The following is a 26,286-nucleotide window of genomic DNA, read 5'->3' as shown; positions in this document are numbered from 1 at the left end:
TGCGGTTCTTGAGGATGCGAACCATCTTGATCACGTCTTCCAGCCTGTGACTGAGTGAGGCGTGATTGGTGAAAATTATTCTCGTTGTGATGGGGGAATGTTGTGTAAAGGTGGGGGAGTAGGAGGTGGTGTTTGTCTCTCTGTATGGGAGAGAGTGACGTCGAGGGGTTGCGTTGATGCCTCTCTGTTTGGAGGTGGTGTTTGTTTCTCTGTATGGGAGAGAGTGACGTCGAGGGGTTGCGATGATGCCTCTCTGTGTGGAGGTGGTGTTTGTCTCTCTGTATGGTAGAGAGTGACGTCGAGGGGTTGCGTTGATGCCTCTCTGTGTGGAGGTGGTGTTTGTCTCTCTGTATGGGAGAGAGTGACGTCGAGGGGTTGCGTTGATGCCTCTCTGTGTGGAGGTGGTGTTTGTCTCTTTGTATGGGAGAGGACGTCGAGGGTTTGCGTTGATGCCTCTCTGTGTGGAGGTGGTGTTTGTCTCTGTCTATGGGAGAGAGTGACGTCGAGGGGTTGCGTTGATGCCTCTCTGTGTGGAGGTGGTGTTTGTCTCTCTCTATGGGAGAGAGTGACGTCGAGGGGTTGCGTTGATGCCTCTCTGTGTAGAAGGGGTGTTTGTCTCTCTGTATGGGAGAGAGTGACGTCGAGGGGTTGCGTTGATGCCTCTCTGTGTGAAGGTGATAGTCATGCTGACAGGATAGTGATCCGATACAGGCATGTCCCCCACAGTGACGTTGTTAACAAAGGGGTTGGATCTATGGGTTACAACCCAGTCTAGGATATTACCATGTTCGTGGGTTTTCCTGTTCACGAGCTGAGTCAGACCACTGGTTGCTAGAAGGTTTGTGATCTCCCTGGCTTCTCTATTACTAGCAACACCGTACCACACATTAAAGTCTCCAAGATAGATAATGTCAGAAGTAGTATATTGTGTAAACAGATTGGATAAATCCGTTTGAAAATCAGTTCGCGGGGGTCGATACAGACATATTATCTTGACTGAACTTGAATGAACTTGACATCGCAGAGAGATGGCCATGGATTCAAAAGAGTTATAAGCCTGTTCTGTTCTGACTATTTCTACATTAAGAGAAGTGTGGTACACCACTCCCACGCCTCCGCCTTGTCTACCAGCAGGCCTAGGAACATGGTGAAAGCGGTATCCGTCTGGGGTGAGTTCAGTTACTCTTGCTTCATCACCACTACTTTTCAGCCAAGTCTCAGTAATGAAGAGTATTTTCCAAGCTTTTTCAAGTATTAGATTACGAATTTTCCATGTTTTATTGCGCACAGACCGTGCATTCAACAGACCCACTTTTATTTCATGATAAGTGGTATGGTTTATAGGGGCAGGTGTGTGTGTCTCACTGTTGGAGGAAGAGGACGTAGAGGGTGGTGTCTCTCTCTCACTGTTGGAAGGTAGGGTAGTAGGGGCAGGTGTGTGTGTCACTTTTGGAGGAAGAGGGCATAGAGGGTGGTTTCTGTCTCTCACTCTGAAAAGGTGAGGTAGTAGGGGCAGGTGTCTGTCTCTCACTGCTGGAGGAGGAGGGTGGTGTTTCTCTCTCACTTTGGGAAGGTGTGGCATTAGGGGCAGGTGTGTGTCTCTCACTGCTTGAGGGACGTTGCGCAGAGGGTGATGTCTGTCTCTCACTGTGGGAAGATTGGGTATTAGGGGCAGGTGCCTGTTTCTCACTGTTGGAGAAAGAGGGAGTAGAATATGGTGTCTGCCTCACAATGATGGAAGGTGAGGATGTAGGGGCAGGTGTCTGTCTCTCACTGTTGGAGACAGAGGGCGTAGAGGGTGGTTTCTGTCTCTCACTGTGGGCAGGTGGGGTAGTAGGGGCAAGTGTCTGTGTCTGTTTATTGGAGGAGGAGGGCGTAGAGGGTGGTTTCTGTCTCTCACTGTGGGAAGATGGGGTAGTAGGTTCAGGTGTCTGTCTCTTTCTATTGGAGGAGGAGGGCGTAGTGGGTCGTGTCTGTCTCTCACTGTTGGAAGGTGGGGTAGTAGGGGCAGGTGTGTGTGTCTCACTGTTGGAGGAAGAGGACGTAGATGGTGGTTTCTCTCTCTCACTGTTGGCGGAGGAGGCCGTAGAGGGTGGTGTCTCTCTCTCACTGTTGGAAGGTGGGGTAGTAGGGGCAAGTGTGTGTGTCTCACTGTTGGAGGAGGGGCGTAGAGGGTGGTTTCTGTCTCTCACTGTTGGAGGAGGAGGCCGTAGAGGGGCGTGTCTCTCTCTCACTGTGGGAAGGTGGGGTAGTAGGGGCAAGTGTGTGTGTCTCACTGTTGGAGGAGGAGGTCGTAGAGGGTGGTGTCTCTCTCTCACTGTTGGAGGAGGAGGGCGTAGAGGGTGGTTTCTGTCTCTCACTGTTGGAAGATGGGGTAGTAGGTTCAGGTGTCTGTCTCTTTCTCTTTGAGGACGAGGCCGTAGAGGGTGGTTTCTCTCTCTCACTGTTGGAAGGTGGGGTAGTAGGGGCAAGTGTGTGTGTCTCACTGTTGGAGGAGGGCGTAGAGGGTGGTTTCTGTCTCTCACTGTTGGAAGGTGGGGTAGTAGGGGCAAGTGTGTGTGTCTCACTGTTGGCGGAGGAGGTCGTAGAGGGTGGTGTCTCTCTCTCACTGTTTGAGGAGGAGGGCGTAGAGGGTGTTTTCTGTCTCTCACTGTGGGAAGATGGGGTAGTAGGTTCAGGTGTCTGTCTCTTTCTCTTGGAGGAGGAGGCCGTAGAGGGTCGTGTCTGTCTCTCACTGTTGGAAGGTGGGGTAGTAGGGGCAGGTGTCTGTGTCTGTCTATTTGAGGAGGAGGGCGTAGAGGGTGGTTTCTGTCTCTCACTGTGGGCAGGTGGGGTAGTAGGGGCAAGTGTCTGTGTCTGTCTATTGGAGGAGGAGGGCGTAGAGGGTGGTTTCTGTCTCTCACTGTGGGAAGATGGGGTAGTAGGTTCAGGTGTCTGTCTCTTTCTCTTGGAGGAGGAGGGCGTAGTGGGTCGTGTCTGTCTCTCACTGTTGGAAGGTGGGGTAGTAGGGGCAGGTGTGTGTGTCTCACTGTTGGAGGAAGAGGACGTAGAGGGTGGTGTCTCTCTCTCACTGTTGGAGGAGGAGGCCGTAGAGGGTGGTGTCTCTCTCTCACTGTTGGAAGGTGGGGTAGTAGGGGCAAGTGTGTTTGTCTCACTGTTGGAGGAGGGCGTAGAGGGTGGTTTCTGTCTCTCACTGTTGGAGGAGGAGGGCGTAGAGGGGCGTGTCTCTCTCTCACTGTTGGAAGGTGGGGTAGTAGGGGCAAGTGTGTGTGTCTCACTGTTGGCGGAGGAGGTCGTAGAGGGTGGTGTCCCTCTCTCACTGTTGGAGGAGGAGGGCGTAGAGGGTGGTTTCCGTCTCTCATTGTGGGAAGATGGGGTAGTAGGTTCAGGTGTCTGTCTCTTTCTCTTGGAGGAGGAGGGCGTAGTGGGTCGTGTCTGTCTCTCACTGTTGGAAGGTGGGGCAGTAGGGGCAGGTGTCTCCCTCTCACTGCTTGAGGGACGTTGCGCAGAGGGTGATGTCTGTCTCTCACTGTGGGAAGATTGGGTATTAGGGGCAGGTGCCTGTCTCTGACTGTTGGAGAAAGAGGGAGTAGAATATGGTGTCTGCCTCACAATGCTGGAAGGTGAGGATGTAGGGGCAGGTGTCTGTCTCTCACTGTTGGAGAAAGAGGGCGTAGAGGGTGGTTTGTGTCTCTCACTGTGGGCAGGTGGGGTAGTAGGGGCAAGTGTCTGTGTCTGTCTATTGGAGGAGGAGGGCGTAGAGGGTGGTTTCTGTCTCTCACTGTGGGAAGATGGGGTAGTAGGTTCAGGTGTCTGTCTCTTTCTCTTGGAGGAGGAGGGCGTAGTGGGTCGTGTCTGTCTCTCACTGTTGGAAGGTGGGGTAGTAGGGGCAGGTGTGTGTGTCTCACTGTTGGAGGAAGAGGACGTAGAGGGTGGTGTCTCTCTCTCACTGTTGGAGGAGGAGGCCGTAGAGGGTGGTGTCTCTCTCTCACTGTTGGAAGGTGGGGTAGTAGGGGCAAGTGTGTGTGTCTCACTGCTGGAGGAGGGCGTAGAGGGTGGTTTCTGTCTCTCACTGTTGGAAGGTGGGGTAGTAGGGGCAAGTGTGTGTGTCTCACTGTTGGCGGAGGAGGTCGTAGAGGGTGGTGTCTCCCTCTCACTGTTGGAGGAGGAGGGCGTAGAGGGTGTTTTCTGTCTCTCACTGTGGGAAGATGGGGTAGTAGGTTCAGGTGTCTGTCTCTTTCTCTTTGAGGAGGAGGCCGTAGAGGGTTGTGTCTCTCTCTCACTGTTGGAAGGTGGGGTAGTAGGGGCAGGTGTCTGTGTCTGTCTATTGGAGGAGGAGGGCGTAGAGGGTGGTTTCTGTCTCTCCCTGTGGGAAGATGGGGTAGTAGGTTCAGGTGTCTGTCTCTTTCTCTTGGAGGAGGAGGGCGTAGTGGGTCGTGTCTGTCTCTCACTGTTGGAAGGTGGGGTAGTAGGGGCAGGTGTGTGTGTCTCACTGTTGGAGGAAGAGGACGTAGAGGGTGGTGTCTCTCTCTCACTGTTGGAAGGTGGGGTAGTAGGGGCAAGTGTGTGTGTCTCACTGTTGGCGGAGGAGGTCGTAGAGGGTGGTTTCTCTCTCTCACTGTTGGAGGAAGAGGGCGTAGAGGGTGGTGTCTCTCTCTCACTGTTGGAAGGTGGGGTAGTAGGGGCAAGTGTGTGTGGCTCACTGTTGGCGGAGGAGGACGTAGAGGGTGGTGTCTGTCTCTCACTGTGGGCAGGTGGGGTAGTAGGGGCAAGTGTCTGTGTCTGTCTATTGGAGGAGGAGGGCGTAGAGGGTGGTTTCTGTCTCTCACTGTGGGAAGATGGGGTAGTAGGTTCAGGTGTCTGTCTCTTTCTCTTGGAGGAGGAGGGCGTAGTGGGTCGTGTCTGTCTCTCACTGTTGGAAGGTGGGGTAGTAGGGGCAGGTGTGTGTGTCTCACTGTTGGAGGAAGAGGACGTAGAGGGTGGTGTCTCTCTCTCACTGTTGGAGGAGGAGGCCGTAGAGGGTGGTGTCTCTCTCTCACTGTTGGAAGGTGGGGTAGTAGGGGCAAGTGTGTGTGTCTCACTGCTGGAGGAGGGCGTAGAGGGTGGTTTCTGTCTCTCACTGTTGGAAGGTGGGGTAGTAGGGGCAAGTGTGTGTGTCTCACTGTTGGCGGAGGAGGTCGTAGAGGGTGGTGTCTCCCTCTCACTGTTGGAGGAGGAGGGCGTAGAGGGTGTTTTCTGTCTCTCACTGTGGGAAGATGGGGTAGTAGGTTCAGGTGTCTGTCTCTTTCTCTTTGAGGAGGAGGCCGTAGAGGGTTGTGTCTCTCTCTCACTGTTGGAAGGTGGGGTAGTAGGGGCAGGTGTCTGTGTCTGTCTATTGGAGGAGGAGGGCGTAGAGGGTGGTTTCTGTCTCTCCCTGTGGGAAGATGGGGTAGTAGGTTCAGGTGTCTGTCTCTTTCTCTTGGAGGAGGAGGGCGTAGTGGGTCGTGTCTGTCTCTCACTGTTGGAAGGTGGGGTAGTAGGGGCAGGTGTGTGTGTCTCACTGTTGGAGGAAGAGGACGTAGAGGGTGGTGTCTCTCTCTCACTGTTGGAAGGTGGGGTAGTAGGGGCAAGTGTGTGTGTCTCACTGTTGGCGGAGGAGGTCGTAGAGGGTGGTTTCTCTCTCTCACTGTTGGAGGAAGAGGGCGTAGAGGGTGGTGTCTCTCTCTCACTGTTGGAAGGTGGGGTAGTAGGGGCAAGTGTGTGTGGATCACTGTTGGCGGAGGAGGACGTAGAGGGTGGTGTCTCTCTCTCACTGTTGGAGGAGGAGGTCGTAGAGGGTAGTGTCTCTCTCTCACTGTTGGAAGGTGGGGTAGTAGGGGCAAATGTGTGTGTCTCACTGTTGGAGGAGGAGGGCGTAGAGGGTGGTGTCTCTCTCTCACTGTTGGAGGAGGAGGCCGTAGAGGGGCGTGTCTCTCTCTCACTGTTGGAAGGTGGGGTAGTAGGGGCAAGTGTGTGTGTCTCACTGTTGGCGGAGGAGGTCGTAGAGGGTGGTGTCTCCCTCTCACTGTTGGAGGAGGAGGGCGTAGAGGGTGATGTCTGTCTCTCACTGTGGGAAGACTGGGTATTAGGGGCAGGTGCCTGTCTCTCACTGTTGGAGAAAGAGGGCGTACAATATGGTGTCTGCCTCACAATGATGGAAGGTGAGGATGTAGGGGCAGGTGTCTGTCTCTCACTGTTGGAGAAAGAGGGCGTAGAGGGTGGTTTCTGTCTCTCACTGTGGGCAGGTGGGGTAGTAGGGGCAGGTGTCTGTGTCTGTCTATTGGAGGAGGAGGGCGTAGAGGGTGGTTTCTGTCTCTCACTGTGGGAAGATGGGGTAGTAGGTTCAGGTGTCTGTCTCTTTCTCTTGGAGGAGGAGGGCGTAGTGGGTCGTGTCTCTCTCTCACTGTTGGAAGGTGGGGTAGTAGGGGCAAGTGTGTGTGTGTCACTGTTGGCGGAGGAGGTCGTAGAGGGTGGTTTCTGTCTCTCACTGTTGGAGGAGGAGGCCGTAGAGGGTGGTTTCTGTCTCTCACTGTTGGAAGGTGGGGTAGTAGGGGCAAGTGTGTGTGTCTCACTGTTGGAGGAGGAGGTCGTAGAGGTTGGTGTCTCTCTCTCACTGTTGGAAGGTGGGGTAGTAGGGGCAAGTGTGTGTGTCTCACTGTTGGAGGAGGAGGTCGTAGAGGGTGGTGTCTCTCTCTCACTGTTGGAAGGTGGTGTAGTAGGGGCAAATGTGTGTGTCTCACTGTTGGAGGAGGAGGGCGTAGAAGGTGGTGTCTCTCTCTCACTGTTGGAGGAGGAGGTCGTAGAGGGTGGTTTCTGTCTCTCACTGTTGGAGGAGGAGGACGTAGAGGGTGGTGTCTCTCTCTCACTGTTGGAAGGTGGGGTAGTAGGGGCAAATGTGTGTGTCTCACTGTTGGAGGAGGAGGGCGTAGAGGGTGGTTTCTGTCTCTCACTGTTGGAAGGTGGGGTAGTAGGGGCAAGTGTGTGTGTCTCACTGTTGGAGGAGGAGGGCGTAGAGGGTGGTTTCTGTCTCTCACTGTTGGAAGATGGGGTAGTAGGTTCAGGTGTCTGTTTCTTTCTCTTGGAGGAGGAGGGCGTAGTGGGTCGTGTCTGTCTCTCACTGTTGGCGGAGGAGGCCGTAGAGGGTGATTTCTCTCTCTCACTGTTGGCGGAGGAGGTCGTAGAGGGTGGTGTCTCTCTCTCACTGTTGGAGGAGGAGGCCGTAGAGGGTGGTGTCTCTCTCTCACTGTTGGAAGGTGGGGTAGTAGGGGCAAATGTGTGTGTCTCACTGTTGGAGGAGGAGGGCGTAGAGGGTGGTTTCTGTCTCATCCTGTTGGAAGGTGAGGTAGTAGAGTCAGGTGTCTGTCTCTCACCGTTGGAGGAAGAGTGCGTAGGGGTGTGTGGGGGTGGAGGTGTCTGTGTCTCTGTACGAGAGTGACGGGCCAGGGTATGAAAGTAGCGTTTCCCTGATCACGGTCAATGTCGGTCGGTGTCGGCTCACAAAACGAAGGAACTGCTTCCAGTGGAAAAGATGTCCGCGTTACTCTTGGTTACACTGACCACTGTAAAAAAACAATAATTTTTATGCTCACTGTGTTCTCATTAACAGATCAAATCACTGAGTAAGATTAAGTACAGTAAATAAACGTTCTCAAAGTCTAGCGAAGTACATATAATTATATATATTACCCACACGTGGGTAAGATGTTTACTGGAAATGTCGTTCTTTTATAAATCTACGTTTCAGTTTTTTTCCCACTGAGAGAAGTAGCTTTAGAAAACACGTATGCCTACACATATTTAACAGTCCAACTTGTAACACAGCACATATTTACAGGCGTCAGTTGTAGGAATTAGTACTACCTCGCACATATCCCTGAGTTGTATTACGAGGGGTGCTCTGGACCACTTCCGTTCATGGCGTTATTTCTGGCTAATTAAGCTGCCAGGAGTCCCCTAGAAATGGCGGTGGATGTGCCGGAACATCCAACGATGTCTTTGCATGAAAGAGAAAAAAAAATTAATTACGAATACGCATTGACATCGAGGAAACAATTCAGCGTTATTCTCTTATGATTTCTTTGGTTTTGGTAAGGAAAATCGTCAATGCAGAAGTTTCTGCTTATGGCCCGTCTTTCAAGTAATACTAAAAAAGGAGGCAAGTATATTTGCGATATTGCCTATTTCTTTAACCAATCCTTAGCAACATCTTTGGATACCTTAGCCATAGTTTTTGGATTAGTCCTCTTCCTTTCCAATATCCCCGTGGTCTGTAGTAATTTTTATCCATTGTTTATCTTATTAGATTTCCTATAATATGCTGTATCCGTAGGCATAAGTCATTACACCATCGTCAGCAATCCATCTTTTTGTATTCATTGGTGACAACGACGTTTTGTTCAACCTTAAGCCATATATCCTATGCTTGTCAGTTCTCAGAGTATTCATTTCGTGTTTGAACGTTCGTCTATCAAATAGGGCCTCTTTGAAATGTTCAGGTTATATTTCTTTTTTCACAACATCTTTCTCAACACCCTTAGCCTTTTTTATCTCTCTGTAGTTAGTTTTTTTAATCGACTACATTTTAGGTCTTAATCATACATACTCAGCAATTTGGTCCCCAGTACATTCGTCTTTCATTTTCCCGACTACCTTTTTATTCGCCAAGCTGTGGAGGGCGTGGTATTTTGGGTTGTCACTCGTATCGTAATGTCTATTTTTCCCACCATGTGCTCGAACACGCCCTCAGTTTGAATTTCCATCAACAACAAATTGGTGTTGGTATACAACACCTCGCATCTATCACCGTATTACTTCTTGAGTTCGTTGTAGTAGAGATATTCGAAGAGATCAAGATCAAGAATACTCATACCAACGTACACTGGTCTGTTGAATTTGAGGTGACTCTTGCCCATGTGCAACGCCACTAAGTCATCGTTGAATATTTTACTTTTGTTGAAGGCCGGGCTCGCTTATCAGTTTCCTAAGTTTTTCTTCCTCATGAGATCTAGCTAACTTCACATTCACGCACTTCCTCAAATTCTCCATTGTTGTACCAAATGGAGAGTTGTTCATGAGCTTAAATAGATTCTCTTCAAAATCAGTGGTGGCCCGTTTTCTTAAATCCATGTTCAATCTGATGTTCCATCGAAGGTGAGGTGAGGTGAAATTGGGTTTTACGTCGTGCTTGAGAATATTTCGCTCATATGACGACGTGCATGCGTGTGTATGTGTATGTGCGTCTGCTTGTACTAGCCCAGACTTAAGCTGGTTTTAGTGCTAGCCCACTGAGATACCATTCCACAGTGAAGCATGAATACCCCACTCAGACACATTATACTGACTCCGAGCCGACCAGTCCTTGTTGTACCCATTAATGCTGAGCGCCAGGCAGGGACCAACAATACCATATTTTAGCGTCTTTTGGAATGACGCGGTCGGGTATCGAAACACGTTTTTCTTCTGAATATCGGCGAGCAGCAGTTTTCAAGATCCTAGTAGTTACCTAAATTCTTACAGCTTACTTTGTCGCAGGTCAGTTACCTGCTAGTAATCGTCATTGGTTATTTCTGATTCGGTTAAGTTACTACAAAATGATTTGATGGGACGCAATTTCGTTTCCTCGAATCTAGACCAATCGTCAATGTATTCGTCCTCAGCAACAAAGGTCCAGTTGACATGTTGGTGTATTGATTTGTTATGATGAAGGCATCCGGTTTGTTCACGTTCGCTAAACTGTCGAGCGACGATAGCAGAAAATGAACGCTATCTATGAATTTCAAACCATCTAATGAGAACTAGATATATTTTTCCATGTTATTGGGGATGCAGTTACCGTTGATTTTCGAGATAACCTGCATGATTAAGTGAGAATCATAACCACGAAGATTATGGAACACCACGGTACTGTTTACACATGAACTAGTGTGTTGTAAAATAAATTTGTAACTTGAAAAGATTATCATGAGTTCAATAAATGATAAAACGAATGGCGATATCTTAACAGAGCTTTACACCAAAACACACCTGTTCACATGCATGATATTTGGACACGCTTTTCAGCAATTTGATGCATGAACCTCGTGCAATTCATCTGCATAAGGTTTGCAGTTGGTTCTCCCAAGTTAGTGGTGAACTCAATCTTCGACGTATGTATATATACATATGTGTGTGTGTGTGTGTGTGTGTGTGTGTGTGTGTGTGTGTGTGTGTGTGTGTGTGTGTGTGTGTGCGTGCCAGACATGGGGTAATTGTAATTTGTAATTGTAATTGAATGTAATTAATTACCAAAATCTATGTAATTGCATGTAATTTGTAATTGAATGTTTAAAATGTAATTTGTAATTTAATTAATTAAAATCTCAATGTAATTGAATTTTTCAATTACTTTTTCAATTACATCAAATTACATCTCACTTTTTTATTTTGGTGGTCATCAGGCAACCCTTGCAATTATATTCTGTACAATAATGAGGACAAAGCAGTGTTTTTCAATAAGATGCTTGTTGTCGGTATATACTCTAGCAGGTGTTAAGTTTTGAAAGAGATTTGAATGTCTAAGCCTTTGTAACTATCACCATCTGCACATTTGTGAAACAAAGGGAATCAGTAACGCATGACTGAATGTAGGTTGGTATTTGAGGAAATGGGGGATTAACAGTACTATTAGTCAAGTTCCTATAAAAATGGCCTCTTTGTTTATTTCTCATAGGATAGGATATTCAAAATCTTACTGAACTGTAGTCCTATTTTTATAATCATGAAAGGTAATAAGCCATAAATCCAAGTTGACAAATCCTTTAGTATGTTAATGTGGATTATGTCAGATAGAGAGACCGGCTGATTATATATTGTAATGTAGGCCTGTAATGATGTCATGATACAGTATACCTAAGGTAACAGTGATGGACAAAGTGTTTTTTGCAACAAGAGATGATAGAGGTGTGTATTTGATAATAAGCCCAAAGAAATATGCAAAATACAAATTTGATCAAATAGTGTACATTGTAGATATAATCTAATTTTGCATTTCACTTTTTGATGACAAAAATATAAATTGGATTTAGTGACCAATGAATTGGATTTAGTGATTAAAGGAATACAAAAATATATTTGTTTTGTTTTTTTAACAAAGTAATTTGTAATTGTAATTAATTACATTGGTAATTAATTGTAATGTAATTAATTACATTTTAATTTAAGGTGTAATTGTATTTGTAATTGTAATTGAGGAAAATCAAAGTAATTGTAATTTAATTAATTACATTTCAAAGTAATTGAACCCATGTCTGGTGCGTGCATATAGTGGGTGTGTTCAGTGAGTCTAAACTTTTGATGGGAAGTATATATTGAGCCTTCGCACATCTTTTTCTGTAACAGGGCTTAGTCTATGCATGATACTTTTATTCCCCCTCGTGCTCGAACACAGTAATTGCAAAATGTTTGCTTTTTCTACCTTAGCCATTTGGGAGATGGGGTGGGTTTGACTAGTTTAGCCCATCGTCCGTTGGATAGCTCGAAGTCTGTCCGAATGAACGTTTACTGGAAATCGTTGATCGTTGACCTTGCTAGCTATGATGGGTTTAATGCTATCAAGGTCGATATTAGAATTCACTACCATCCACCAGCCACTCAGATACTTCTCAATGGTGAGTTCTGTGGGCACAAATCTCAGCTCTACCAGTTTGGTGTCTATGAGCAATGTCAACTATTCTGTTTTGCTCATGCGAGAATAGCCTCTCAGCGCGAGTTCCCGAGCTTGAACTTAGAGTTCTTTTACGATGGGAGGTTTGACATATTTCCATCAATGTCATCAATTCGGCCTTTCTCATGCGTGAATAACCAGTCAGACACGACTTTTTGCCAGAGCCTTGAGTTTTGGTACAGTAGACATGGGTATCATCTAGAGTGAACAGATGTCTAATTGGTTGTTTTTAACTTTGATTGACCAGTTGACGAGCTAGCATTACAGTGGTGTGCTGATCAAGTCCCTCGTTTAAATTTTTATTTTGCGATGTCGTCGATACTCGTGAACGTAATTTTTCTTCTTTTCCCACATAAACTGAAACCTGAGGGCATCACCTTTGGGCTTTACTCAGACGATAATTATATTTCACTCCAACACCGCAAACGTCGCACATGCAGTTCAAGTGACCTTTCCTTATTGTCATCACGTGAATTCTGCAATACTCTGTAGTGAATTTCTGACCGCAAGTCTCAACTTTTTGAGGTGTACGATTTGCAATGATACGGAGCATGTTTCATCTTATACACACATAGATACACATTAGTTCAATTGCTTAGCAATCATCACCACCGCCGCGGCTAGGCCTAACACCACGAAGGTCAACTCGCAGTCTTTCTGACCTGGGGAAGGTGTTTAGTACTGCGAGAGTGTTGCCATATCGCTGAGTGACTCAAGCTGTTTTCCCGTGACAAAATAGTATTCGTGCATGGCCTTGTCTATGTCCTTAAACGTTCTTAACCGGTGTGACCTTCTCGTTTCAGTTGTTCATTAATAACATCGATTCATCGCATCCTTCTTCTCGCGTATTCAGCTTGCGTGGTCTGTAAATGTTCGATGTCGAGGTCGTGTCATTTACGTTCGGCTGCAATGGATATATTTGTAATTTAGAAAAAGACAATTGCTTCCCGAAAATGCAAGAGAGTTTACTACAGCCACACAAACCAAATCTGTCGTGAAACGCTTGTAATCAGTCATGTAAGCGGATCACTGGGTCGATTTTATGCACCTCTGTGTCATTCATCCCCACGTACATGCCTACATGTACGTTCGAATCCAATTGTTCAGTCTGACGGCACTTTAGAAAACCCTTTCAATTTTTTCCAATCGTCTATGGGTCCCTACTGAATCCTCCAAATGCGGTAATAAGATTCTTACAGATTGTTTGTTGATCTCATGCTTTATCCTGTGGAACAGGGCGCTGAAACGTGAAAAGTTGAATTGAATTTGCCAGAGTGTACCGTTTTTTACATTTGTTACCAAAAACCTATAATTTTTAAACTGACCTCGAAAATGGGAACCATCGACCGTGTGTCTCGGTTGCATGAGATCAGTAGCGCTTACATTATTGCTTTTAGGATAAAACACTCCCAGCATGTACACATTGAAAGTATAATGTAGTACCTTTGTACATTTAACATTTTGTCACGCTCTCCGGAATCACGATTGGTAAGCCCATTCAACTCCTTTACACTATCGATAACATGTCATTGCATGTCATGGACTAATATAAATAACAAGAGAAACAACAACAAGCTATTTATAAATAGAGAAGGCCACATTTTGTCCGACAACTATTATAGCATTCGTTCGCTGAGTGACGGAATTGTTTAACCTCAAGGAGCCAGCCTCACGCTGACTGAGTAGGAAGGAAGGCTTACATTAACCAGTGGGAAACATCCCTCGCCAGGTCCTCCTCAGCGAAAACACTCGGTTTAACATCGAATGAATTATTACCCAAAACCACCATGGCGGGCTCAAAATTACCGGATATTGTTCCCTGTCAAGAGCTGTGCATTCATCTCGATAAGATTAGCACAATGGATAATATTCAACGTCCTTCGACTCTGTTGAGGACCGTTGTGGTGAAAGATGAAACGTACAACAGTGGTATAACGTACAACCGAATTTTTCCCCTTATTGCAGTACTAAAAGTTAATGCAGGGTCCCGGAACCCAAAGTGTTCGTTTTAGACATAAAACACCGACCAATACATATAGGGTATCTACGCGTGACGCTGCATATTAAGAACAATAAACGCTAAAGAACCTGGAACGCATTGTGTTAAAAAATGCGCTACCATAGCGCGCTCCGATCTCTGGGACATGCGAGGATTCGCTGAACCTGGTGTTGATGGCAAGTTATATGCCTTACAGTTAAAAAACAACATTTACAAGCAAAAGTAATTGACAACTTCCGGTGGTGGTGGTAACCTAGGAGATTTAAATGATGTCGAAACTTGGAGACATGTAAACAACACTGATACAATCTTGTCCGTAACAACAATGATGAAAGGGTGTTGGTCGCAGCATTGATAGTGGTCAAGGTGATTTAAACAATGTCTCTCAAAAAACACCTTGTACCATCTAATCCTTACCGATGATAACCGATAGATGATGATATCACCCCAAATCGACTGGCTACTGAACATCACTCTCGTTTCTCCCTATGTGCTTACAGAGAATAAGGATCATTATTTAATGAAAGTCATCAGTAATAGGATTTTACTCGCGGCTTACGTCCCATTGCAAAGAAAGAGTGTAGTCATGAGTACAATACCGGATAAAGCAGGCCATATGCTGGCAAGTCAACCGAATACCTCAAATTCTAGTTAACAGTTGGTTGTTGAATTCAGCAAAGTGTCAACTATCTTAGAAACGATATTGTCGGATTCAATGCTTTTATATCAAAGTCAATTCTCTTCCCACAGAGGTTACTTGTCATATCTTCCTACGAACCTCTGTTCTAATACGACCCTTTCATGGTGCGAGTGTTAAGGATTCGTGATTGGTTGCAATCAGATTTAGTTGTGCAATCAGCAACGTTGTTTTAAAAGAGATCATTCGAAAGGCCCCGGTAATTTCCGTATGCTTCGGGAACACTAGAACATCTTCCCTGCACGATGCGCAAAAGTTTTTTGTAGACAGAACTCAGTCATATAATGGCGGATCAATGGCGACTCCATCGCCCTCGTTGACAACGGAGAGCTAGCCAGTAAATGTCTTCCGTGTCACATCAACACAAGTCCCAGCAGAGGAGAGATATTTGTGGTCCCACGTTTGCTTGTATTTGTTAAGTTGGATCTAAGTCGATGTTACACGTGTTCTGATTGGATAGAAAGAAGGGAGATAATTCATGTTGCACTTTTTTGCCGCTAGGGGATTTTGCGAGAACCGGGAAATATGGCCGTATTAGAACAGAGGTTAGTAGGAAGATATGACAAGTAACCTCTGTGGGAAGAGAATGATTGAGGTCTTGCTCAGCGAGTCTCGAGGGGGTCACAGTTACCTTGGATAAATATGTTTTCACTCACATAATTTTTTTTACCTTATGATATCCATCTAAAATCCACACTACTTGAGTGTGCTAATGCGACGGGATGGCCTGATAATTGACGAATAAACAGCAAGTCGTTTAAGCTGCATTGGGACAATGCCATGCCCATGTATGCTTAGCTGACGGAGCAAAATATCCGAGACCAATTCCGGCGTCTTAAAAATCTCATGCACCGTGAGCCAGTTCAACCCAAAACTGGTGCCTGTCAGGAACCATTGCATGAGAAGAATGCTTAAGTGGCAGCAGACTCAAAACTTCTAATGCATGTCCGCGTCAACCTCTTTCCTCTTCCTGATGGAAACTCTTCTGGTATAGAGCCAGTTGTCCCCGAAATTTCAGACCCTCACTCTTCCTCTTCCTCTTCCTCAGTTGCAGATCTTTCCGAAAATCCCATGTTTACTTTGTTTCATTCTATTTATGATGAAATATCTGATATACCTTTAGTAAAACGGAGGCCAATCAAACAAACAAGTGAATCTTTTCCCAAAAATGAAATTAATTTATGAAATGACATTCTTTCTATGAAACTTTCTGCGGACTGTTCATTACCTGAAGTTAATTGTTGTGTCTATGCTGCCGCTCGAAACCTTGGAGGAACTTCACACTTTTTTCTACAGAAAAATCATCTAATACTAAGAACAATACACCAAAGAAAAACAGGTTTCAAGTAAAACTGACTGAAACTAGAAAATACATTTCCTGGATAGAGCTGTGCCTAAAGTTAAGATCACCAGGGAATCCTGTCTAAACGACAAAAGTCAATTTGGAGATAATTAAAATTACAGTATAACCAAAGAAAACATACTTCTCCAAATTGTCGATCCTCTAAAGGCAAAAATAAAGTTTGGACTGAAAGAAAGCAAAAATGGGGGAAAAAAGAATTCATCAAACAAAATAAAGTGTAAAAAACAATTCTACAGGCAACTTAAAACAAACGGTGATGGTGAGCATGATAAACGTCCTCCCATGGATGCCAATGACAGGTTCTGGAAACAGTTGTAGTCTGTACCCGGTGACTGTAAACTTGAGGCACCGTGGGTCCGTGATTATGACCATGCAATGCACGAGAAACTAACTAGGTCGTTTGTCTGTTACATCTCACCAGATTGCCTGAAAAGTGTTATAAAAAAGTGTAAATCTTATACAGCTCCAGGGTCTGATGGCATTCGAAACCGGTAATGGAAACTATTCCCCTGTGTCCAAACACTATTACTTCACTGCTTCAATTCTCTCGTGGACACAGGTGGTGTTCCTCCATGGTTCTGCAAAGGTCGCACAATACTCCTTCCCAAAAAAGGAGACTTGACTGATCCCAAAAACTTCCGCCCCATCACATGTTTGAATACACAATATAAAATCTTCACAGGGTGTTTGACAACCTTGTGTCATCTTACTGCTCTTCTAATGACATAATTTATAGAGAGCAAAAGGGAGCGAGAAAGGGATGTTGGGGATGCAAGGATCAACTTCTTCTACAAAAAATGATTTTGGAAGAGGCTAAAGCATATCACCGCAACCTCTCCATGTGCTGGATTGACTACAAAAATGCATGTCCCTGACGAATGGATTCTGAAGTCTCTTCAGTGTATTGACCTCCCTGAGCGACTAGTTGATTTACTCAAGTCTTTAATGAGTTGCTGGTCAACTTGAGATGTACTCGCAAGGGCAGGTGCAGACTTCGGAATCTATTCGAATCAGAAGGGGAATTTTCCAGGGGGACTCCTACAGTCCTTCGCTTTTTTGTTTGTCTTTAAATCCTTTGAGCTTTCTGCTCAATAGACAGGAGGGTTACCAACCCGGACATCCTCAGCACAGATCCCCAACATCGCTAATTCATCTCCTTTAAATGGATGATATCGAGCTCCTTGCCAAATGAGATACCAATTTGAAAGAACAGGTTCTCATTGTCAAGTCCTTTTCTAATGATATTGGTATGGCATTTGGACTCGACAAATGTAATACTCTTCATTTGAAACGTAGCAATGATGGATCGGTCAGGTTACAAGGGGGGTGGGGGGTGGGAGTTATTGAGCATCTTGTGGAAGATCAGGCCTACACCTATCTTGGAATGCAAGTTTGAGACAAACTCAAGAATGCCCAGATTCAAGACAAACTTCGGGTTGAGTATAAATCTCGCTTAAAGAAAATCGGGAGCTCAGAGCTGAATGCTCGAAACAAGGTCAAATCCACCAATACTTTTGCTGAGCCAGTCCTTTCCTATTCCTTTGGAGTAGTTGACTGGACAAAACAAGACATCCAGAATCTTGACCGTCTGACCAGAAGGATCATGTCTGATAACAGAGCCCACCACCCTCGTTCCTTTCTCAATCGTTTATACATGCCAATCAATTCTGGAGGTCGGGGTTTGATTAATGTGGAGGCCCTTCATGACATCCATGGTACGACCCTGAACATGTCCAGGGCTTTCAACCTTCCATGGAACACGCCTATATCACACCCTGTAATACGCGCCGTTGATGACGTGCTTGTTACTGAAATTCCGTGTTGTGTACGTATTTATTTTAGCTTAGGAAAAGTTTATATCACTTGTTTTAGTTGTGAAAATGCACTTTGGTGTCAACTTGATGATACATCCTTAGGGAATCGTCGTTTTTGCTGGCAAATTATGGCAATTGAATGTTTTAGGCAAAATCGTTGCTGATTTGTTTACGCTCAATGTCTTTCAATGAAAAGAAAACTTAAAATATCATAATGTGGACAAAATAATCCATTTAATCTTTAATCAATATTCTGTAACAATTTCACATCAGACTAACACTTATGATTGTTTTTTGTTGTTGATAATTGATGTTGATTAGGGGAGGGTGTAATTGTTTAGCAACGGATTGTTACAAAGTTAAGTTTAACTGAGAATGTGCATGTTACGGGTTGTTGTCGTGGCAAGTAATGTTAAATCATCAAAAATAAAAAAAACTGTCTTTAGCACAAAAACATTTAACGTTGTTTTGACAACAAACAGTTACAGATTCGTCGATATGTCCGAGACAGCGCTCGAAACCATTGACACTGTGAAGCTATCGGGATTGGAGGAGTCAGGGGGTGTTTAGATCCATGTTGCATCAAATAGCTTTATCATTGAAATAGTATCGCTACATTGGCGGCAAAACAATTTGATTGGTTGAGCCATAGGTCCAAGCACACATCTATTGGGAGGGTTGTAACGCAGGGTTAGAAAGTGGAGCGGAAGCGTATACATTTACCCAACACAGGATGTTACGTTGTGAAATATCACCTATTAGGATTAAAGGGCAAGTTTACACGAAAATAAACCTTTTTGTTTTGCACTTTTTCTGCATAAAACGTGTTTGTCAAGCAGTCTCACAGCCAAAACAGTACAGATATCATAAGTAACTAATTTCCTTTTTGCATTATATTAATTCATATTTTGCACATTAAGCGAAAGTTCTGTGTCCACAATAAACGCACCATGGCTTATGTCCCTTGCAAATGACGCCATTGGTGCCCAACTTATAAACAAATGACGTCATTATACTCTATTTGACCCATTTCACGTGGTGCAGGTACAGGTGTGGTTCTTGTGTCTCGATGCGCTGGCTACCGTTTTAACCGTTTTGTTGCCTGGCCGTCAGCTGGCTCTTGTTCCAGTCAGTTCCACACTGCAATGACATTGCGCTTTGGAACAAAGGTATACATTGTGTACGAAAAGTGTTACCATGTAACCAAAGTGTATAACATTTAACCTGAGTCGGTCGCCTTCCAACAGTATCTTCTTACAGCAATTAAAGAAGTTGCTACTTAATTTCTTCATAAATCGTACAATTTATGTCCCTCTTCAACCCTCACTTGTCGAAACCATATCCAAATACATCACGAAGATTAATGTACTTCGCTGTTTTGAATTCTGTTTGAAATATTCGCTTTTCTATGAAATCATCCGCTCATTGAAGGGAGGGCAAATTTATTGAAAAATACATACATATTACTAAATCATCATTCATTGCGTTTTGCGTATTACCGAACAAGCGTCTATTACCGAACAAAATTCTATTTCCGTATGTTTTTTTCAACTTGCTGGTCGTGACAGCTTTTTCTGAGTGTGTAGCTTCAGAGCTTCTTGAGTACCTTCCAGCAGACTGTCGTTTAACATACAAAATATAAATCGAAACAAGTAAAAAAGAAATAAAATTAAATCAATTACTTAATTTCAGTTACGTAAGTCAATGTTAGCAGATACGAAAAGTGCCAGGAAAGGCCAAATGTTTATATTGGTCTTAGATAATCGTGTTTGCTTGGTCCTATAAGACCGTTGATATGATATTTTGAAACAACAACAGTAGTTTTCATGAGAAATTACCCCTTCAGCCTAAAAAAGAACATATACTGAGTCAAAAAAGAAACTTCACATTCTTTCTTCAGGGCACTATAAAAGAACAAAAGATGGTAAGATGGTTAAATTGTTATTATTTCATTGCTGAGATGTGTGTGATGTACTCGATACACTGACAGTGCCATAATCAGTTCCATTAGGCTACACCGCCGTTCCAAAACATTGGTATACAGAATGTCAAGTCACAAGAATAAAAATGCGAAATTTCTCAGTTCAATATCGTGTATGGCCGCCCCGCGCATTCACCACTGCCAAACACCGTCTCCTCATCGACTGCCTGATGCTTGTGAACACGTGGTTGGGGATTCTGCGCCATTGCTCTTGCAAGGCAGCGCCAAGTTCCTGCAAATTCTGAGGTTGGTTCCTAAGACCACGAAGCCTTCTCCCAAGTGCATCCCAAACGTGCTCTATTGGATTAAGGTCAGGGGACCTCGATGGCCAGTCCATGAGGTTGATTCCAGCGTTTTGAAGGAAATTTCGTGTCAACATCGCGGTATGCGACCGAGCATTATCATGCTGGAACTGTAGACCTGGGCCATGAGCCGCCATGAAAGGAACGAGTTCAGGGGTGAGCACCTGGTCGCGGTAAGCAGCAGCTATGAGGTTTCCACGGAGGACCAGAAGTCGGGAACGGTTGTTCCCACAGAAAGCACCCCACACCATGCAACTTCCGCCCCCGAATCTGTCGACTTCCTGTACACAACATTTGGCATACCGTTCACGACGTCGTCTCCAGACCCGATCTTGGGCGATCAGAAGTGGTGCCAGTTTGTTGTAGACGACATCGCAAGTCATATACAGTACGACGGCTGTATCCCATTGCTCTTGCGACGTCAATAACTTGATCTTCCCGCTTGCAACATGCCAACGGCACATTCACGTTGCACATTTGACAATCGTGGCATTTCAAGTACCGTTAGAACTGTGGTTTAAACGTGTTTTTTCAATTCTTGAGGCCAATGCAAACACGTGCATATGAAGAAAACTTCGATGCGAAGATCATGTGATCGACTGCACGTGCAAAACCTGATTTGGCACTAACGTCATTTGCACGACGAATGGATGGGTTTGAGTGGGTTTTGCTAACGTTTTTCTAGAGTCGAAAGATAGGGATCCCATTTCGGATACATAGATGTATCATCAGTGAAGAAGAATTCATTATTTTTCAAATTACATTTTGTGAAGTTTCTTTTTTGACTCAGTATACATACAAGTCAGTTGATACGATCGATCAAGTAATAAGTCCTGCAGATCTGCAATTTGTGCAGAACGATATGAGGAAATTGTCGAATTTAGTTATTTTTAAACCCAAATAAACGAATCGCAAAAACACTTGCGATCAATGGATAAATGTTAAAATATTTACACTAATGTAAGTGTTTCTTTTTTTAAAAGTTGACAAATTTTGTCTTCAGCCAAATGACGAGCAGTCGATAGAATTATCGCCTGTAATGTAATAGTAAATCATGAAATATATTTATCATATATTTATATGCAAGAAACGTATCTTTTTTTTCAATGCAATTGTTTGTTTGTTTTTCACAAGATACTGAGGAAGTACAAGTCATGCTTTTTATACAGGAATAGTACTCGATTATCAGGGTTATCCTGAACAGACTGTAAGTGACCAGTCAAATAACATTTGTGACTAATGTTACCAAGGCTTATTTTGAATTTGGGGACGTATTTTGTGTCAGTTACATCCTTGTTAGAATTTCAATTTGACGTCAATTCGTTCTTTACAAATACTATCGATCAAGGGACTCTTTCCTCGTTCCTCGTTCCTGTTACTGAACTTTTCATACTTTGCAAATTTCAGTACCAGGAACGAGGAAAGTGTTTATCAACCTTCTGAACACGATTGATAACAAACGATAATGCGTCAAAGCAATGACATTTCGATCTCAGCTACATTTTTATAACACACCGTTTGTTCGGAATAGCCCGACATGGCTGTTTGGAATAGCCTGACAAGGGTGTTCAGACGAGTCGACAAGAGTTAAAACCAATTGTGAAAATTTAATGATGTGAAGTATCTATTGCTGTTTAATCGAACCACCAATTCTGAAACATCGTCGATGAACCGAGAATCGCTGAGAATGTTTTGGAAAACAAGAACTTTCAGCCATATTGCAGAGTGTTTATAAAAACACGTCAGACCTATGTCGGTTATGTTTCGCCCATTACATCCCAACTACAATTCAATATCAACTTCTTTATACGAATCCCTGAATTCTTCACACAGTTCACAATTGAATGACAAGTGGTCTTTGCCACCAATACCAAGTGTCTCAGTGAAATCTAGCGAAATATACCAGAGGTAAAAACGAATGCCGAGCCGGGAAAGGTCCACATGTTTGAAATGTAAACAAAGCCAAGCTCAGATTTTACACTGTGTATCATTTTCTCATACTGTGAGCGATCTGTTCGTCTACTTGCATGCACTTGCTCATAAGTTGTAGAACATGCATGGAACGAAAGAACGAAAGTTTTCTTCCAAATATCCGGTGTACTCGTGTCGGTGAATACGCTTTTAGTGAAAGTCGCTTCCCGATAGTGATGTCATGTGTATGAATGAAAATACACATGATCAATCGGCCTGCTGCTTATGTTTTCAGTTCTAGTGCTTCTTTCATACTTGTACACACTTTTTTCACGTTATTATTTTCAGTATTAATATCTTTTGCTTTGGGACTAGACAAGAAACCAGTCTAAATCAATTGGCACCAATTACGTCATAATCAAAGGGGAGTAACTCTGACTTGTTTAGCGCGGCAAACAAAGGCCTCATATTGGCATAACATTTCAGCACTTATATTGAGGGTTATACCTTCATTGTAAGAACAATGAGTGTATATTTTCAAGTATTGATATTAACTTATTCAAAATTCCATTTTGTTTCACAGAACGGAAAATTGTGATGTTTTCAGGTACACTTCCCCTTTTTAAGTTGCTCAGCTGCTGTGGCAATGACTCTGGGAATAGCTTCTTTGGATGCAACACCACCACCTCTTGGATCAACATCATGGAACCATCCAAAGAATTGCTCTGCTCTCTCACATGGACATAGAGTTGTGTTTTTCTCTCAATAGATGTCAATAGATCTTCGTAAGTAACACCTGGAATGCCTTTGACGTAGGACAATAGCGGAGGGAATGATGTCAAATCAGCATCTTTTAGAAGCCAGTTTCTAAATGCAAAACGCTTTTCAAATCGCTCAGAAGCTGAGATTCCTGCATCATCTTCTGCACTGTACCACTGCCTAACTACCTTGCAAAAGTTGGCTTCCCGTAAATCACCATTTTTGATCATCTCTGATTCCACCTCTCTACTGAAGGTTCTCTTTGCAAAAGCATTACTTTATTTAACAATGATATCTTCAACCATTGATAAGTTCAAACCAGTGTCATTACTTTTACTGTCTTCTGCAACCTTTAACCAAGCATTCCTTGATATTCCGGCAGCATCTATTCCTGGCCTCACACCTTGGTATGCAGATTATTTAACATGTGATGACAGTCAAGTTTGCAAAATTGGGGATCTTCAGAGTTTCGGCAAATTTCAGCTTTTGAGTAACAGAATTCTGGTATTTGTGTCTCTTCAAGTGGTTTCTAAACAATGAGGATAGCTCCCAATTCTAATATCTTTGTGGGTATATGTCATAGGCAAAGATGATGTTTAAAGTCTGTTTTCTATATTTGTTGACTACCATCTTACATAATGTTTTCAGTTTTGGTGGTGATTTTCTCTTTGCACGTTTACAAGGTTGTCTAGACGTCTTGCCGTGAATGACATCAAACAGTTTTTGACTCATAACAGTTTTGGAGGCAAAGTTATCCTCCTTTTTTTCACATCTATGACATCGATATCGCATTTTGCTGTTAAAGAACATGATCTGATGATGATAAACAGTTGAATTTAACCTCATCAGTTTACTTAAATCAATCAAATATCTCATAACCATCCGTATCCAAAAATATGCTCGCTCAGTAACAACCCGGAAAATGTCACGTAACAATCCGTTGTATCTAAAATGCACCCCTCTCTCAGAAATCATGTAATTACGCATTAACCAATGACAGTATTTCATTTATCTTTGATTTATCATTTGATAGAATGATTTTTGCAAATCAAAGTGTGTACAACTTTAATTAAGATTATTTGAATAGAACATAATTGTCGCTTAACTAAGTCAAGAAAAGATTTAAGAGGTAACATTTTGAAAGTTTACAGTGTTTTTTTGCTCCATTACAATTTCATTTCCTAGAAAATGCATATTTTCATGTAATGATTATCAGTGAATCTAAACACATCACTTGTAAAGGTGAAAATGTCAATACTTACCGCTAAAAGGAGACAAAATTGAAACACGCATACTCATTAAATTACCATAACAATCCGTTGTATTCCCCATAATACTCCGGAATTTCAGTAACAATCACCAACGGCGCGTATTACAGGGTGTGTATATACAGCCTCAGAAGAATCCCAGCCAACAAACCTGATCTTGTCCTTTTTGATAAAGCAAATGAATTGTTTTATATCATTGAATTTTCTGTCCCTTTTGACAGCAATGTCAAGCATAGTCGCCTTTTATGGCAAGCACATGGGTTGCTGAAGACCTATTCTACCCCGGATCTTCACGGGGCGAATGTTTTGAAGTGGTACACTCTCAAATCACTCTTCCCCTTAGTTTGGTCAGAAAAGTGTGGTTCAAGGTAACCCTTCATTTTGACCATCGTGGTGCTTGAGGTCTTCGGGATCTGCGCCATGATTCCTTTGTTTTGTCCCCTGATGATGCTGGGGCTGAAAGGTTTCGCATGACATACAACGAGCCCGACAAAGTACCACGTCATGAGGTAGAAAGTCGAGGAAAGTCTAATTATCCACGGACGTAAAAGAAGACGGGCGATGCAAACTGTCCCGTAAAAAGTGAATTTGTACCTTGAAGCATATCAGTTAAATACGTCTTTCCTTCATTGTCCTTTATAAAACCCTATACCAGATCGTTGCTATTCACAGCAACACATGGGAGAAATTACTCTTAAAAAATTATGTCAATCTCCACAGCAGCGGAGACACAAACGTACACAAACCACTATGTCTGTGTTACATCTACTCCAATGTTGTCCGAAGTCGGTGTTGTTGCTCTCGGAATCATGTCAGATACTGGTCACAGGAACGATCAGTCATTAAAAAGTTATATAAAAACATAGTCAGTTGCAATCGTCCACGTGTTGTACATATGTGAGTTATTGACAAAACTGTACTTTATTACACTTTCTATAGGGACAGGGCCCCCACACCCACATACTCCCGCACACCCACATACCAACATACCCACACACACATACACACATACACACAACACGACTTGTGTTTAACCAGTTCTTCTTGGTGGAAAATTGACATCCTGCGAACGTATAGACAAAGTAAAACCTGACCTTAGCCTTTGTAAGTTCCAAGACACTGCACGTCCCTTCCTCCGCCTCAGTAGAAAGCCCAGAAGACCTTGTGGTGGGGTAATGTATTGATATGCATTCCGTCAGTATGTCAGTAGCATATGCTATTAGTATTGTTGACGGAGCAGATCATGCTCGGCGAGCAACATGATAGAATAAAATACGCCCCAACAATTCGGTGTCATGTGATATACACTAAATGTATGAAATATAGAGGAGTAACTTGCGTGACAGTGTTGAACCATATATCACTGTAGATACAACACATACCTGTAGGAAGGGTACTGATGGTATGCTGTTGGCATATACCACTGTAGGTACAACACATACCTGTAGGAAGGGTACTTATAGTACATTGTAGTCATATACCACTGTAGACACAACACACACCTGTAGGAAGGGTACTGATGGTACACTGTAGGTATATGTAACTGTAGATACAACACACACATGTATGAAGGGTACTGATGGTACACTGTAGGAACATATAACTGTAGATACAACACACACCTGTATAAACGGTACTGACGGTACATTGAAGTAACATATCCCTGTAGATAGAACGTACCTAAAGGAAGGGTACTGATGGTACACTGTAGGTATATATCACTGTAGGTACAACACATACCTGTAGGAAGGGTACTGTGGTACACTGTAGGCATATATCACTGTGGATACAACACATACCAAAAGGAAGGGTACTGATGGTACACTGTAGGCTTACTGATGGTACACTGTAGGCATATTCCACTGTAGGTTCAACACATACCAGTAGGAAGGGTACTGATGACACACTGAAGGCATATATCACAGTAGACAGAACACATACCTGTTGGAAGGGTACTGATTACACACTGTGGGCATATATTACTGTAGACAGAACACATACCTGTAGGAAGGGTACTGATGACACACTGAAGGCATATATCACTGTAGACAGAACACATACCTGTAGGAAGGGTACTGATGGCACACTGTAGGCATATATTACTGTAAGTACAACACAAACAAAGAGGAAGAGTACTGATGGGACACTGTAGGCATATATCACTGGAGACACAACAGATACCTGAAGGAAGGGTACTAATGGTAAACTGTAGGCATATATCACTGTAGATACAAGAAATACCTGAATGGAGAATACTGTGGTTCACTGTAGGCATATATCACTGTAGGCACAACACATACCTGTAGCAAGGGTACTGATGGTACACTGTAGGCATATATCACTGTAGACACAACACATACCTGTAGGAAGGGTACTGATGGTACACTGTAGGCATTTGTAACTGTAGATACAACACACATGTATGAAGGGTACTAATGGTACACTGTAGGCACATATAACTGTAGATACAACA

At 43.7% G+C, this 26,286-nt stretch overlaps 1 protein-coding gene across 1 annotated transcript; it reads right to left on the bottom strand.

Annotated features, from left to right (window-relative positions):
* Positions 1-553: 553 nt before the first annotated feature.
* LOC124260376 (mucin-2-like) lies at positions 554-26,286 on the bottom strand. Its single transcript, XM_046694681.1, has 6 exons — positions 26,232-26,286; positions 7,879-8,011; positions 6,492-7,577; positions 2,277-6,443; positions 1,817-2,191; positions 554-1,725 (listed from the first exon to the last, which is right to left on the bottom strand). Exons 3-6 carry the CDS (start codon positions 7,342-7,344, stop codon positions 554-556), a joined length of 6,567 nt encoding a protein of 2,188 aa, XP_046550637.1. The 5' UTR covers positions 7,345-7,577; positions 7,879-8,011; positions 26,232-26,286.

Source organism: Haliotis rubra, unplaced genomic scaffold, assembly GCF_003918875.1.
Source record: "Haliotis rubra isolate DU_JTF1 unplaced genomic scaffold, ASM391887v1 Scf1188, whole genome shotgun sequence".
In the NCBI taxonomy this organism is placed as follows: Eukaryota; Metazoa; Mollusca; class Gastropoda; order Lepetellida; family Haliotidae; genus Haliotis; species Haliotis rubra.
The sequence above is the reverse complement of the archived record's forward strand: the minus strand, read 5'-3'. Positions and strand labels throughout refer to the sequence as shown.